The sequence below is a fragment of the Hirundo rustica genome, chromosome 3 (assembly GCF_015227805.2).
Source record: "Hirundo rustica isolate bHirRus1 chromosome 3, bHirRus1.pri.v3, whole genome shotgun sequence".
Taxonomy (NCBI): domain Eukaryota; kingdom Metazoa; phylum Chordata; class Aves; order Passeriformes; family Hirundinidae; genus Hirundo; species Hirundo rustica.
In genome coordinates, this window is record NC_053452.1 from 38,069,218 (window position 1) to 38,085,372 (window position 16,155).

The 16,155-nt window shown below is 39.3% G+C and overlaps 1 protein-coding gene across 1 annotated transcript; it reads right to left on the reverse strand.

The window, feature by feature from the left end:
• Positions 1-593: 593 nt before the first annotated feature.
• LOC120750011 (plasminogen-like) lies at positions 594-15,450 on the reverse strand. The gene is made up of 12 exons (XM_040058124.1): positions 15,402-15,450; positions 12,407-12,542; positions 11,817-11,923; positions 10,658-10,772; positions 9,452-9,615; positions 8,744-8,873; positions 8,498-8,616; positions 6,908-7,070; positions 5,549-5,679; positions 4,569-4,728; positions 2,942-3,068; positions 594-752 (listed from the first exon to the last, which is right to left on the reverse strand). The coding sequence occupies exons 1-12, from the start codon at positions 15,448-15,450 to the stop codon at positions 594-596; spliced, it is 1,560 nt and encodes a 519-aa protein (XP_039914058.1).
• Between the last annotated feature and the right edge of the window lie 705 nt (positions 15,451-16,155).

Here is a 16,155-nt window from a genome sequence, read left to right on the forward strand (position 1 = left end):
TCTGTCTCTCTTTCTTATCCTAATTCTCTTTTCATAGGTCTTTGTGGGTAACATAAGATCTCATAAGTTTAAAGGTTTCTAGGTGAAATGGGCAAAGTAAATGCCAAGTACTAAATTAATGCTAAGTAATGCTATGATAAGTGGTTTTATGTTGAATATGGTTTAATATTTAATCCTTTTGCTAAAGTCCCTTTATTGTCTATGTTTTTGCAGGTAAGCTTTTGTGTGATTTTTCACCTCTTGAGAGTATCTGGTTGGGATTTGTGCCAACTAGTGTAAAGGAACCTTCAATTTAATTCCTGGATTTAAGTATTTTGGGGTATAACAGAGGTGAAGGAGGAGCCTTGCAGCTGCTGTCACATGAAACCATGGCTGACTCACACAGGTGCAACATGGATACTCTTGACAGACACTAGCAATTGGTCAGCTTGGCTATTGCTTTGCAATAGATACTTACACTCAGCCAGTAGTGGTATTTATTTAGGATTCCTATGAATTATTACATAATTTTTAAAACCAGTCATAAAACCATACTTGGAATGTTGTTTCTGACACAGGGACTACTTTCCAGAAAAATTAGCCTGCATCCAGATTCATTGGGAAGGCACTGCATTCTCGATCCAAGAAACAAAACCAGGAATCCAGACAAAACCAGGCTTTGAGGACTGGGCACAGTCCAGTGCCCAAGAGGTGACTCCATATTGGACAAATCCGTCCTTCTCTTGGCAGATCAGAGGTCCTCCAACTTCAGCCTAGGGAGTAAAAAGAGTATAGAGTAACTCCTCTAGTAATGGGGACACTAGGCAGGCAAACAGCAAAATACTGCCGGGAATAATATTGTAGCTCCAAAGGCTTTAAAACGTGACTGACAAAAGGACTGTAGAGGGAGAAAGTGTTTTATTAGATCTGCTGGAGTAAAAGAATTGGCGGGGGGGAAAACCCTTGTCTCTAAGCATTCAGGCCACGCTCTTGGTCTGAAGATCCACAAGTCATGGGTGTGAGTACATCCCCAGATCACTGTGAGGTCAATTAGACACACAGAAATGGAACTTTCCTGATTTTCCACATCCCCTTTCTACTTGATCTGGACAAAAATAATTTAACTCTTTTAATGCTGTTCCTTAAAATGCAGGCATAGCAGGATATGGATACCTATGTCTGATGATTATTGACTCTGTCAATGAACACACTGCCCACAGTCTCTAAGTCCAGGCAGTATATAACAGGCTTTGCTTCAGATGAGTGGGACTTTCACAACACTGGGCTAATATGAGTAAGATATCACCTCACACAATTTATTTTCCTGCTATTCTGGTTGACTGTGTGAGTTAAGAAAAAAATGCTGTGTATACCTCAGTTCTTAAGCTTCATGCAGAAATGTTGAGCTTCTGAAACTATTTCTGAGCCTTGAAAGTCCAAATTATATGCATTTACCTGCTTATAGTCCAAGTTATATTGTTTTTACCCCTCAGTTATCTAAGCTTCCCAAAGTAAATTCACCACAAAATTAGTTATTTTTAACACTTTCATTCATAAATTCAGGTGATTATATATTCATATCAAGGAATTTCAGGCTAAACATTTTCTGTAACATATTGCAAATATCTGGAAAGACTTCAAGGGTTTTGCTAAATTGGTATTGGTAAGCAATATCATGAGAGAAGCATATTTCAGCAGCCCATTAGACTGAAAGAGCAACTTTTGCTTTCAAGGACATTGCTACAGGTACTTTCTTTTCTGCTGCATGTAAGAAGAGCACACAAACTCCATTTAGGGATGTGTCTTTTGTTCAGCCCTGCCACCTTCCTTGGCAAAATAAGTAACTCATGCAAAGCTCCACTATACTTTAAGAAATGTCATACTCCTTTGACCAGTGTGGACTATTAATTAAAGAAGTAACAAAACAGGACAAAGCAAAGCCTCTTTCACCTAATTTTGCAAAACAAAGCTGCCTGTGAGCAATATAAGCTAAGGTCACCCTCCTGAAAACATAAAGCACAACACAGGCAAAATTCTTATAATAACAGTCACGTATTTCAGTAGCACACAGCTAGAAAAATAGTAGAAATGTCCATTTTCCTCTTGTTCACCTAAATGAGAAAGACATCCTTCAGACTGCACTGTAAAATGACATAGGCTACAGGACATATGCTAACTGAAGAGCACTTGGTGCAAAATGCATCAGTACAGATCTGAAAGCTGCAGGAAGGATGTAACTGTTACGTTGCAGCCTAGTCAGTGTCCTGGTTTTGGCTTAGACAGAGTTAATTTTCTTCTTATTAGCTGGTACAGTGCTGTGTTTTAGGTTTAATATCAGAATAATGATTATAACACACTAAGTAGTATTTACTCTGACTCAAGGACTTTTCAGTTTCCCCTTCTCTGCCAGTGAGGAGGAAGACAAGAGGCTGGGTAGAACCATGGCCAGGACAGCTGACCTGGCCTGACCACAGGGATATTCCATCCCATGGAACAACATGCTTATTACATACACTGGATGGAGCCACTAATTGCTGCTCAGGGACAGACTGGGCATTGGTCAGTGTTTGTATTGCGCATCACTTTTTGTTCCCTGGGTTTTATCCCTCTCTCATCTCATATTTTCATTACAATTATTATTATTATTATTGCTGCTATTATTATTGTAGTTATTGTGCATCATTTTGTTTCAATTATTAAACCATTCCTATCTCATGAGTCTTACTTTTTTTGAAAATTCTCCTCCCCACCAAAGAAGGAGTGGGGAAATGTGTGAGCAGTTGCATGGTACTTAAGTTTCTGGCTGTTAAACCATGACACTCAAGGATAATTTTGATAGGTTGCTATTTCCTTTACCCACAGGCTCTGCAGGAGGTGACGCTTATATCCAGCTGTTACCAGATGTGGTGGATGTAGTCAGGCCAGCGTTTTGTTCCATCCTTCCAGGGGAGGCATTTGGTGCAGGCTCTTGGGTATGATCATCACACCTCTTGAGACTGCAGTACTCCCATATTGTGTTGGGGTCAGTGGTGAAACACCATGGGCTGCTGTCACCATCTGGGTTTCTACAATAGTTTTCCCTCAAATCCCTGCACAAATAAAAGCCAACGTCGTGCTGCATAAGGGTGAAAGTAAGCATAGGAATATCTTGACAAAAAAGATGTCCTGTGTACATCTACTATGTACAAATAAATAGATTTATTGTTGGTTTTACTTATGGCCAGATATCCTATTACCAGCAAACACATCTGTGGTTGTGATGCTAGTGAAGAGTTGTATTTTACATGTGCATTGGAGTCTTGAATATATTTATGCATAAGGAAGCAATTCAACTACTGACTTATACTCTGGATATAATATTTCAACGTACTGAGCACCTAAATAATCTCCCCATACGGCAATTATTTTAATTTATGAGTAGGTGTGTGTAAGCGTACACAATTGCCAGAATGTGTGATTTAGTAATAAATATGCAGGAAGATTCATACCATGGGGAGAAACTTAGGCTTTTCCAAAATTTTTTTAAATGTCAAAAGGTTCCTTCTCCTATTCAGAAGAATGACAAACAAATGCTTATGCTATTGATCCCCTCTTACGCCCTCAAAACCCCATTTCTACTGACTTTGGTGAGACCGCTCCTGTGTCTGTGCTTGCTGGGGCATGGGAGAGTAGAATTTCTCTTTTCTACATTTTTCTACAAATTTGCAGAGTTGCAGTAGTTACCCATCCTGAATCACAGCACAGTCTCAGAATAAAAAAGAACTGAAATGTTTTTTCTCTGAATGTGACAGAACACATGAATTCCACATTTTCCCGGCTTGATTTTAGTTTTGTAAAATGTTTTTGAAAGATGTCATCCCCTCTGAGGATGTTCCAGTTTTTTGATTCCAAAATATAACTGAAAATTTCAAATTATTTAGGATGACAGCATAAAAAGGCAAAAAATTAGAAAAGTATCAACCTTCCTGCTTATCATCCACTAAGCATGATGGATTTCCTCACAATTGCTCCTGTAATTGTAATCCTGTTGCTCTCCTGCCCTACTAAAAATTGGCAGACTAGTGATTTCGATCAGCTTGTCACTGGTCCAGTCATTCCTGGTCCAGTTTTGTTAACCTGAAGAAGACAAATCAAGGGGAAATTTCAGTGTATGCAGTTCTGGGTGCCCAATTCCAACTGCAAAGAACACTTAGTTGGTATTTCTAAGCATGACATTATCTGACTGCGTGTTTTGTATCATGAATGCTGTGTCCTACCCAGATTAAATCATTAGAAAGACCACAGCAAAAACTCTCAAATTCATAAACAAAACACGTATTTCAGTAGATGCCTTGTCTCTGGATGCAAGTCTCCTGGTGTTGATTGCAGAATATCAGATTTAAGAGTAAGGGATACAGCTGTGCTTTACTCAGAATTTAGATAACAAGAAAACACAGTTCTTACAAATGAGACTAACAGAAAACATTCTTAGAAAAGTTCCCTTTTATCAATATATTCCCTAGCAGTTTTTTAAAGCACAGCTGTGCAAAGATAATACAACCAGCAATAGTTCTTGCCTGAGAAAGCGAGAAAAGGTGAGATAAACGTACGCGTCTGGGAATCTGTCTGGGGTTTTTATATGGCTGTGTGGGAACATGGAGCTCCAGGCCTGGCACTTCTTTCCCGATGCAGTGACAGAAGTTGTGCCACGGTAACTCTGGCCTTTGTCTCGGTAGCACTCCTCTGGTCGTGAAATTTGTGCAGGCACATCTGTGGTGGACAACAGAAACGGATCTTTGGCATCGTAATTTTAATGTTCTTACTGAGCAGGCACAAGAAAGCCCCAAACACACAGGATGACAAAAATGAATGACTTGTTTATGCAGACAGTTTCCAGTGAAGTCATCACACCTGCAGCAGAAGGGCATTTCCAAAGATACTGAAAAAATTATTGCAGTTCTAACATCTTATGTTAAAAGTTTCCCAGTTAGTCTCATTTTGGCATAAGTGAACATGTCAGAATTCAAGATAAGAAATGCAAAATCCTCAAAGATTAAATACTGGTGATTTTGCCCATGATATTTCTCAAACAGACGTTATATTAAACTTCAGTCTCTCTATTATCCTTTTAATTGTGCTAAGAATTTCATATTAATTTTGTGCTTAGATGAATGAATGTTTCAATGTGATTTCTAATTACATTGAAAGCTTTTGTCCTCTCGATTGTGGCTAACTTCCAAAAATAGGAGTTAATTTTATTTATCAGTTTTTCAGCTCTTTAAACCTTTTCATTTTTCAGTGAACCTGTTATAATTGGCCTACCTTTGGGAAGAAAGGAATATAAAACATAAATATCTTTCGTCCTGTAATTCTTCTGTTGAGTCTGCTCATGATTTGCATCCTTCACTGTATTTCCCTAACCACTAAAAGTTAAATATTTGAAAGACTTTGCAACATGCCAGGCAAACAAACATTAAGAGTGACAAAGTGACTGAAAAAACCCCCCCAGATTTAATACATTTACAATATGAAACAATAAATCATTCACTGTTTTAAAGTCCTTATCTCAAATAAAATCCACTATTCATACCAGCAATCCCTTGTTCTGTCCTGTCACAGGGAGGAATTTTGCAATATTCCCATCTAATGCTGCTGTTGGTGGTGTAGCACCAAGGCTTCTTCTCTCCGTCAGGGTTTCTACAGTAGTTTTCCTGTAAGCCCCTTAAAACAGGAAACAAGAACACTGACTTTAAAGTGCTCATGGAAATCCAGAAGGGTTGTGTGCGTGACTATTAAAACTACTGCAGGCAGAAGTCAACCCAGTGGTGTATTTACTCTTTTTGAAGATTGATTAACCCATGCATCACTCCTTTGGGACTAATCAATGATCTTCTACTTCACAGACTAAGTGCTGAAGATACAGGAAAATGGCTTTTTCCAACCTGGAAAAGCCATTTTCCACCCGTTTAGCTGGTGTGCCAGTAGATGCTTGGCCAATTCCAGAAGAAATTGGCAGATCCATTCAAGGTACGCTTGCAAGATCATGGGATCTTTGGTTCCCAGTAGATGCATGGGACTAGTGGATTCCTCACCTTCCCAAGGCATCTCATGACCCTGAAGAATTAGAAATTCTTAGTTCTGTAAACTTGACTTTTGTGCTAAATTTAACTATACAGGGAAAAATCAAGCTTTAGTCAAAGATGTTTCTCCTTACCACTCTACATACAAAAATCAGACTAATTGGTGTAACCATACTTCTTTAATTCAGTCTGCATTTAATGATATCCCCTTTTCCAATGCTTACATTTTCTGCTCTTGTTGTTGAGGTCAAGATGCAGCAGTAAGAGCTGACTTCAAAACAGAAGGCACTGATATCCCTGAGATTACAGTAAGAACAGGGCAAGGCTGGATGTGACAAACTGGAAGTGTGTACATAGGAGCACTGGTGCATGCTGCTCTCTGCCCTGTGAGAGTGGACAGGGTTTCACTTCCCTAGGAAAACTCGCAGGATCAAACTACAGAGCTGTAAGCCAGGTCAGTCCCAGCTATTCCTGCACATCAGTAATGCTTGGCAAACCCAGCTCCTCTGACCTTGAGCACAAGGGTGTATTGGAGTATGTTGTCCTTGGAGCATCGCTCTTCAGAAGAGTAATGCATTGAGAATGTGCCAAAACACAGCCAAGGATTTTTAATATAAAACTAGTGAACTACTTATAGCTCTGCTTTGGAATGTGGAGGAGACAAGTGAGAAAAATACACGAGAATAAGCAGGGAGGCAGAGAAGGATGAAGAGCAAGACATGAACAGAAATAATGAGCACTGACAAACAGTGAGAATTGCAACTTAACAACATAAATGAGGAAAACCTGTCCTTCTCCTGCCTCTGCCTCTGGATTGATAGGGAATAACTGTCCTTTGGTATTTGTTAGAATGATGAGGCTCAGCATACTTGCAGGGATATCTGTCAGGAATCCAGCCATGTTTGTGAGGGACCTGTGTCTTCCAGTGTTGACAGGCGTTTCCCGATTCGGTGATGGCTATCCTTCCTCGATAGTCTTCACCTTTCCCTGAAAGACACTGGGAGTCTAGGCCAGAGACTGGTGGGGGTGTAGCTGTAACAGGAAAAGAAAGAAAGGAAAATAGGGAAGGGGAGGGCAGGGGAGGGCAGAGGAGGGGAGAAAAATTGTGGTAATTAGTGCTTTCAAAAATATGTAAACCCCTTTGTTTCTATAATGTTGAAGTTGCACTTTTTTTTTTCTTTCAGCAGAGGTCACACTGGTTAAAAGCCATGTCAAAATCAAAGAGGACATTTTTATGGGCCTCCAGGCTGCCAGATGGATGTCCTGTGTCTGCCCTTTTACAGCAGCCAATAAATAATTTTGCTGGGTTGAGCCAGACTCTGTGTCTACTATCCCCTGAGAGCAGAACAGGAAAGGCAGTAAGTAGTCTTGTACAGTCTTGTAGACCCAAGTGAGATGGAGTACAGTAATATAATACACACAGGTGGCGTGGAAGGACAGGAGGGACCAAGAAGGAATTGTGAGAGAAAGCAGAGCAGCCTTTGGAGCTGAGCCTCAGGAGTCAGTGAACTGGGGCAGAGGGACAGCAGGAATAGTGAAAAAAGAAAAGGAAATGGTCTGCCATGTGGGGAACAGCAAAGAAAATAAGAGTAATGATCACAGGCATAGAACCTGCAGAGGGCAAATGGAAAATTAATTTACAGCACTTCTAATATAGAGAATTTCCCAAGGATATGAATATGACCCTAAATGTTTGGTACGTTCCTTAAACTTTAAGTTTTTAGCACAGGATGGAAATACTATGGTAACTGTCACAATTTATCATAAAAAAGTCTATAAATAACTATTCTGCCATGTGTAATTAAGCCTGCTGAAGAGAACTACATCTAACAAACACACACCACTGCTTAGAGCACTGGCAAATGTAGATACATAAGAAAGCAATCTCTAGAGAGAAAAAAACACACCTAAATTTTTTTTTCTTGAAGTGCAATCCACTTCTACAATTGGGAATGTTACCTCTTAATTCAGTGCCTTGGAAATATCCAGATTTAGTGTGCGCAGCTTAATGGGTTAAGCTAGCTGTTCTGATAAGTCAGGTTTTTCTCTTGAGGCCTGAACTTGTTTCTCAGGCTTCATCCCTTGCTAAGAAAAAGGCAGTGCTGGCTGTGCAGATCAGACCCAGGTAAAATATCACAGTGTGGACACATGGTAATTTAGGTGATATAATCTTAATGTCTTGCCTCCCAGGTAAGTTGAAAAGTAGAGTGGTTAAAGGCAAATTACGGTTTACCATAACATCTTTGGTCCTATTGCACTTTGTGACACCTTCATCCTCACTGACCATACATGATTTTACATAATAGAAGTTTAATGAGTGATTCTGCTTATTAATGTGCACTTTCCCTGCTTCACAGAGATACCTCTAGGTTACTCAGAACTGTGGTTTCTTGTCTTTCCCCTCCCTGCATAATTTTAATGAGCTACCCTCTGGAGTGATCTCAGGAAATGAGACTCACTGCAACGAGGAATGTTGCAATATTCCCAGCGTTTATTCGGGTTGGTAGTGAAACACCAGGGCCGAAGTTCACCATCAGGATTGCGGCAATAATTCATCTTCAGATCCTTCTCTGGATAGCTGTACATTGAAAAGGAAAGAGAAACTTGTGAGTCAGCAAGGGCCATGTGTGTGTAGCAATGAGGCTGTCTGCAGGCAGGGTCTCCCAGGCTCTGTGGGAATGAATTCGATGCTGAGTGTCACTCACTGTTTCAGGATAAATCCATGCATATGAGGCTCTTGGGCATCCCAGCGCTGGCACTCAAGTCCAGACTCCGTTCTAGAAACTTCTCCGTGGTAATCCTCGCCATTACACTGTATGCACTCCCCTGTAGGTCCTGAGCAAAAGGAAAACAAAGCAAGGAATGCACCAGCCTGTTCATGGAAGATCATGCTGAAAGGACAAGCGGGGTTTGCTCCAGCTAGCAATGAAAGGAATTCAGAAAACCATGCATTGCAGCCAGGCCAAATTAATAATGCTTTAGGAATCTGTTTCCTTTGCAGGGAGGAATTTGTCATGTATCTGTATGTGCTGTTAACAATGGAAGTTCAGTCTGCTACACAGCACTTGGGTCAGTCTTTACTCTCGTTACAATTAAATAAATTACTGGTGTAAAAGCGATATAGTCCTTATCCAGATCATTGCAGTTCTCTGCCAGTAGAGTCAAAAGTAACAAGACAGATGAAGATAAAGCAAATAATATCAGCAAATGATTAAAAACATTTAGTTCTTCCATATTTACAAAATAACTTTGATAATTCAAGCCAATTAGGAAAACAACCTCTCTGTTGAGAACTTCTTAATTAATCTTGATTTAAATTCTAATTTGAAAAAAATCTGTAAAAATAAAGCACAAAAAAGCAGCAGGAATAATATTACCTACTTGAACATCCCTTCTCTGAAAAGTAAATATACCTTCTCCAGTATGCATGACCTGGTCCTCACACTCTGGGATGGCACAGTAATCAAATCTCTTAGCAGGATCTGTTGTGTAACACCAGGGTCCTCTTTCATCTGCATCAGGGTTTCTGCAGTAATTTTCTTCCAGCCCTGCATCAGGGTGTTTTTCAGGTGTATAACTGTAATAGTATTAAAATTCTATTTTAATGCCAGTTCTTTAATGGCACAGAAGGGAAATGTCCAACTTGCTCAGCTTGCTGTGAATTTTATTCATTCACAGTAAAAGTGAGAGAAACAGATTTCCCATTGTAAGCCATAAATGAAAACTGAAAAACTATTCCTACCTACAATTATTAGTAGCTTTCTCCCTAGCCCCAGCTGCCAGTAAGAAGTGAGCTTACAGCCTGCAAGGATGATGACAGTCTCAAAGAACAACTGTTGTCTTTAATGCGTGCATCCACTTGATCTAACCAGCTCACTACAACCCGTGGCTCTGTTGTGTTTCTCTTAAAGGAGCTCCTTTAAAAGTTATGTATTTCTAGAGACTATTCACCAAACACAACTAGGTCTCACAGAGATCTGAAGCAAGCAATCCTAGGCTTCTTCCTACAGTAATCTTCCCAGAGAAGACTAAATTACTTTAAAATTATCTGAACAAGTGTATTCGAGTATATTTAATTAGAATAACAACAAAAGAATTTTTAAAATAAAACTTCAACATAGATCAGAGGAAACAGGACCTCTGCTTCCCCACTTGCTTCAGTGAGCCCAACGGCAGCCAGCCCGAGAAGATTCTGCCTAGCTAGATCCATTTGGCCCTTGGATACTTTTCTCAAAAAAAATTTTTTTTTGGACTATCTGTATGGCAGGTAGAGTGGCCTAGAGCTGGCAGATATCACTTTATACAGAGGTGAGCAATTATGACCCCACTGTTACAGCAGCAAAAATCTTCATCATGTTGAGAGAAGGAGCTTTTAATCTGCTTAAGACACCTCACATTCAGACACAACTTCTCTAGCTGAGAATGTGTCCTTTATCCAGATCATTGCAGTTCTCTGCTAGTAGAGTCAAAAGTAACTCGACAGATGAAGATAAAGCTGTTTTTAAAAGTCATGTGACAACAGGATTTGATAACTTGCACTATAAATCTGTATGTATATGAAGGTGAGGAAACTTGGAACAGGTTCAGAACAACAAAAAGAAATGTAAATAATGACATACTTTGGTTTGTGGGGTATTTTTTCTGCCCACTTCTGGCACGGAATACCTCTCTGAGTCTTGGCTTCTGTTCCTCTGTAGTCTGTCCCAATCCCTCTTTTACACTGCATAAGGTAAACTGAAATGGAATCAAATTGGTTAATTCAGTGGTGTTACAATATTAATTTCCTGGTGCTGAAAATTTGCAGCTATAACTGAAGCTCATCTGTACTTGATGAACCATGTTATACTCACACTTTGAACCTCTTGTGCCTGCAAACATTCTATAATGTATTTTAAAAGAAATTACTTACAGCTACCAGGCATCTAAAGAGAAAAATTTTTGAAGCATTGTTATAAAGCTATAAAATCAAGAGAACAGCTATATCAAGTTTCTGATATGCAAAAAAATGCATGCTTATACTATCATAATACTGGGATCAATAGGAATGTCTTTCACCAGTAGCTGGAGATTCTTGGAAAGGCACTGTTCATAAGCACATATGCAGCGTGGGTGTCATCCAGCTAGCCCTTTAAGCCAGAAAATACTTAGTTATCAAAAGACACTTGTCACATGAGTGGCCCCCAAACCTTTGATTCATCTTAGCCTCAGACTCTGCCAGGTGTTTTTCTAGTGGGATTCCAAGACAGAGAATGCAAGTCACCTTGAAGGTGCTTTTATTGGCAACAGTTACTGAAAAATCTCCAGTTATTGAGGGCAGTTATCTTGATTTCCCCTTCATTATCCTCTTTCTTGTTTGCCAGGAAGAATATCCCCAAACATCAAAATATAAAATGGAAATGTTAGGGCAAGGACAGGAGACCAATCTGCTAGGAAAAAATGCGTTCCCCCTAAATTATTTTAGCCTGTCTAAATAATAAAACTGGACACATCTGACACCCAGGGAGAGGAGGTGAAGACTATATAACTGTCTGGGAGGAAGAAAACAAGTAACTTCCCAGTTCAAACGTCACATGGAGACCACCCTGGATCTAGGTTGTGGGGTTTGATCCTTCCTGAACAGCATTTTCAGTAATGTGGCTTCTTCCTGTTTGGCCCCCAATTTCTCAATTAGTTTTCTGCCCTATACAAGAATTTGCTCCAGCACTGCAGCAGAGAACAGAAGGATGCCATTAGGATAGGCTTGATGAGTAAATATGTAACATCTTACTGTACACATACTTCTTTTTTCATAAAGAACTGTGTCCGTGCTGGGGAATGTCACTGTCATTTTAGCATTTTCAGCCAGTGTTAAACACTGTAGCTTTTTCCTGGTGAATAGGAAAGCCCTGTTGAAATTGAGAAGGAAGCAATATTGACATAGGAAGCAATATTTTAAATTCAATTCAAGTTATTCAACTCATAATTATTTTCCCATAAATTATTAATTTGCTAGCACTGTCTTATATTCATTGTTATCTTTCCGATACTGCAGATACTATCTTTCAGTACTTTAGACGCTGCGCTAGAGGTTAGCATTATCTACTACTCTCAAGTGGCTCACTTATTCAGGATATATGACTACCTGAATAAATAAGAGTGGAAACTTGAACATTTACTATAAAATGAGTAGGATGTTGTAAATCCACTCTTTACTTGACCTTGTGGTTATTTATGGGTGGAGATGTCACAAGCTAAAGGCATGGGCATGGGAGACACCACTGCAGAGAGCTGCAGCAGAATGGGGATGTTGGTTCTGAGTAAAGGTAGGAACATATCATTGATATGGAGGCACCCACAATGGCAGGGTTTTAAGATTCAACGGAAATTACCTGCAGGTAAAATTGCTTTCCGCTTCACATTTCTCTGCACATTCTTTTTCACTATTTGTCTTGTAAAACTGTTTGTTTCGAACAAGTACCCAAACACCATCTGTTCTTATGTAGTCATCCAGTATATCTCCTTTCACTAGAAGGGAAAGAAAGGAATCAGACATTACAAATGGGAATTCTGCAATTAAGATCATCTCTGGATTTCAGTCCCATTTTCCATGTAGCTTGGACAGGTGAACACACAATTTATTTTGAATAATTCTGGGTAAAAGATTATAAACTCTGAGGTAATTTCTGTCTCCTGATAGGATCACAGCTGAATGACTGCAACATGTCATGGGAAAAAAGAGGCAGAAGAAAGATGTAGAAGCAGCTCTGATTAGAGTTATGTATGAGTTTGAAGCTCAAAGCAAAAAATGTGAAACGAGAGTGAGGGGGAACAGAGAGAAAGACTAAGTGTTATCAGGTCAACCAGAGAAAGAGGAAGGGAAGTGATACCCATATCAAGGTTTTGGAGAAATATGAGTTAGATGGATGGGAGATTATGACCTGTCATGCAGATTGTGCAATCCCTGCAGCTTCATTGGTCACTGCCTAATTGTTTGTCCTAAAATGTCCTGCCCTAGAGCAAGAAACCTCAGTCTCAAAGTTAGTATATAGCCTTTTACAATGCCCACCATTGTTTTGTTGTATTGGGTTGAGCAGACTTAGTAAGGAAATTGTCAGGCTACATCTCTGTTGCAACAAATTAACCCAAGATTTTAAATTAGTCAATCAGCATTATTAGATCTGGAAGCTACATACGCATAAGCAGGTATTATGTACCTGCTAATACATCTAACACACCGCTAAAATTCTGTTGCTCACAATGGAGTTTACCATCACATTGCTTTTTTATTTTTATTTTTTTTAATGTCTATAAAGATTCTATTGTTTCTGTTCCTAATTTCTACAAGAGTTTATTTCCATCTCCAGCATCAGGTTACACTGTTGCACAAGTGGTATAGTTTAATTATTTCATTTTTTCAATCTAGATTATTATTGACAGATGCAGGAAATTCATAATTTTTTACAGCATACTCACAGGAAGTGTTGTGAATCTTTCATTTTCCCTCATATTAGGGCTGAATTCACTGCAACATCACTCCAGCGTTACTAATTCCCATGATGTATGGGCCGTTCATCACCTCCCTCCATATGACACAGATTCACTCAAAATAAAAAAATATTTGGGCCACTAATGAAAGTAAGATTACTACCTCCATATGACACAGATTCACACAAAATAAAAACTATTTGGCCCATTAATGAAAGTAAGATTATTAATTACCTGAGGGCATTTTCTGTGTCTTTGCAGAGTGGGCTCAATGCTATAAAACCCACATGTCTTAAGAAATCTCTGACGCTGAGGTTTCCCATATCTAGTTCTACTGTTAGTGCAGGGCTGTGCAGAGCCTAGCCTACTGATTTCTCCTGATGGATTCAGTAAACAAGTGCTTCCTTTCCTGATTTTTCTCCTAAGTTAACTGAGGTCTGTTCCAGAGGGCTAGAAAAAGAAGACTCCGTTCCAAACTTTATTTACTCATCTTAAAACTCTGTTTCTTCAAAGAACTCTACTTTGGATACTATTCCTTTTCAGTGATTGTAAGGAAAAAATAAAGTTATTACAGTTGGATTAAGAATGAATACATGGGAATTTAGATGATATACATAAAAGGCAACAGACTGGCAGAAACTTAGATAATAGAAAAGAAAAGGTGATGCTAGTTGCCTGAAAAACACTGCAAAGTGTAAACTTAAGAAAAGAATATAAGAGATTTTAAATTCATCAGGGAATATATTAGTCTGACTAAAATCTATATAAACCCAGATATTGCACAGGGTAATTGAACAGAATATTCAAGTATATGCGAACAAATTTCTTCATTTCCATATGCATCTTTCCAGATTTGACCAGTACCCACAAAAGTTTCCTTTAAGGCAGTTGAGAACCATCACTTTTGAGCAAGTAGGCTAGAGCTCATAACAATGAATAAATAAACCCCCTGCTTCCTCAGGTGTTTTTTATAACTGGTACAATCATACAACGATATGTCCTTGGTATTCTGACATTAAGTGTCTGAACTATTAAAAACTCGTAAAAATTGTACTGATATATATTTATCAGTACTTAAAAAAAGTAATTTAAGTGCCACGCAATCATATGTAATTTCAAAGTACAAGAGAGTATGGTATCTGATAGAAATCTGATTGCAATATTTGCTACAAACAAATATTTATATACAGAATTTGTATATAAGCTTGAAATCCATCTATTACCATCAGTGGAACACATATCTTCTTTTGGAGTTGTAGGAAAGAATTCTGGACATATTCCTGGAGAAGGTGATCTAGGTTACTGGGGAGTAAATTTCTACCTACTGCCCTCAGGAAAACAAGGGAGAACATTTTATTGTAAATGTTTGACAACAGAAAATGTGAAATTGCTGGAATATAGAGGAGCCTGTTAATTTTTCATTTTGTTATAGTTATTCCATTTCAAAGCTTTAAAACTCCAATCATGAAGGATGAAAATCAGTATCACTGTGCTTAAACAATGCTTGGCAGCAAACACAGCTTTACCTTTAGCATTTGATCCAAAGCCTGCTGAAATTAGAGATAACTTCTCACTGACTGCTACGGGTTTTGTACAAGCCTTTGACAAGCTGCTTCCCAAGGGTGCCCCCAGCTCTGGACATGGGAAATATTTGCCTGGGGCCATTAGTTGCCCATGCAGACGCCAAGGCTGCTGCCCTTCTGGTGTTGAACACAACCCTGGGGCAACCACAGCTCTTGCTTTATTCAACAGCAGCTCTTTCTGACCAGCAAGGCCCAAATCCATCATTGTCCAGGAAACGAGTGACACATTGACTTAGGGACCTACCTTCACCACATGGAGCTCGCTAGTGTTCGGCTGCAGTCTCAGCTAGACAAGCAGAAGGCAAAGGACTCTTACCTGAGCTGAGCAAGAAAAGAAAGAGAAAGGCAGCCTTGCTAATCCCCATTTTGGCTCAGCTGGCGGCTGCTGGCAGTTGTGTGTGCACAAAGTTTTATTGACTCGCACTGGAGTGAGGCAGCATCAAACAAATAAGGCAGGAGGATTAAGTTAATCATTCTCCCATGCTGTGCCCCTCTTGCCATGTTGTGGCTATCAAAACAACCTTGAATTGGATGGATTACCAAATCAGGCTCAATAATTTTTGCTGGATATTGGAAAATGTGAGGGCACTTTCTTCTTTTGTGAGACATGTTTGGGTTTTTTTTCTCACATTGCTTGGCATTGCTTTATTAAGGTAAAGATGAAGATCGTAGTGGTGGAAAGTATGGGAACAAGACACAATCCACACATCTGATTCTATATAGTCCCAGGTATTCAGCTTTAGGTCTCAATAGTATTTCCAGTCAGAGATTTGGACTGCTTTAGATTGGAACTGCTGCTGATTTATGCTCCTGTGTAAGTCAGTCCCCCAAAACAAACCCTGAAAAACGCCCTGTATTAGAGTTGTTTTTAACAGCCTCCAAAACCCTCTCTGGAGGAAAGAAAATTACCTCCCTCAGCTATTTTCCGTTTCTGGTTTATTTTTTGTTGTTCATGACTTGGGAGGCATCATTCACTTTGGGTCAGTGTATGATGTGCCTTTGATATCCAGGCAAAGCTGCTGATATCTCAAATCTGACCTCAGGGTGTATGCAGGGTGCCCCATTCCTTT

Bases quoted from the DNA above. Each gene is read 5' to 3' on its own strand.
- LOC120750011 (XM_040058124.1), bottom strand. From the start codon at position 15,450: ATGGGGATTAGCAAGGCTGCCTTTCTCTTTCTTTTCTTGCTCAGCTCA. The intron at 8,617-8,743 runs GTGAGTGACACT...TTCAATGTACAG, and splicing joins CATGGATTTATCCTGAAACA to CTATCCAGAGAAGGATCTGA. The intron at 5,680-6,907 runs GTATGCTGAGCC...TCCTGTTTTAAG, and splicing joins CCTGACAGATATCCCTGCAA to GGGCTTACAGGAAAACTACT.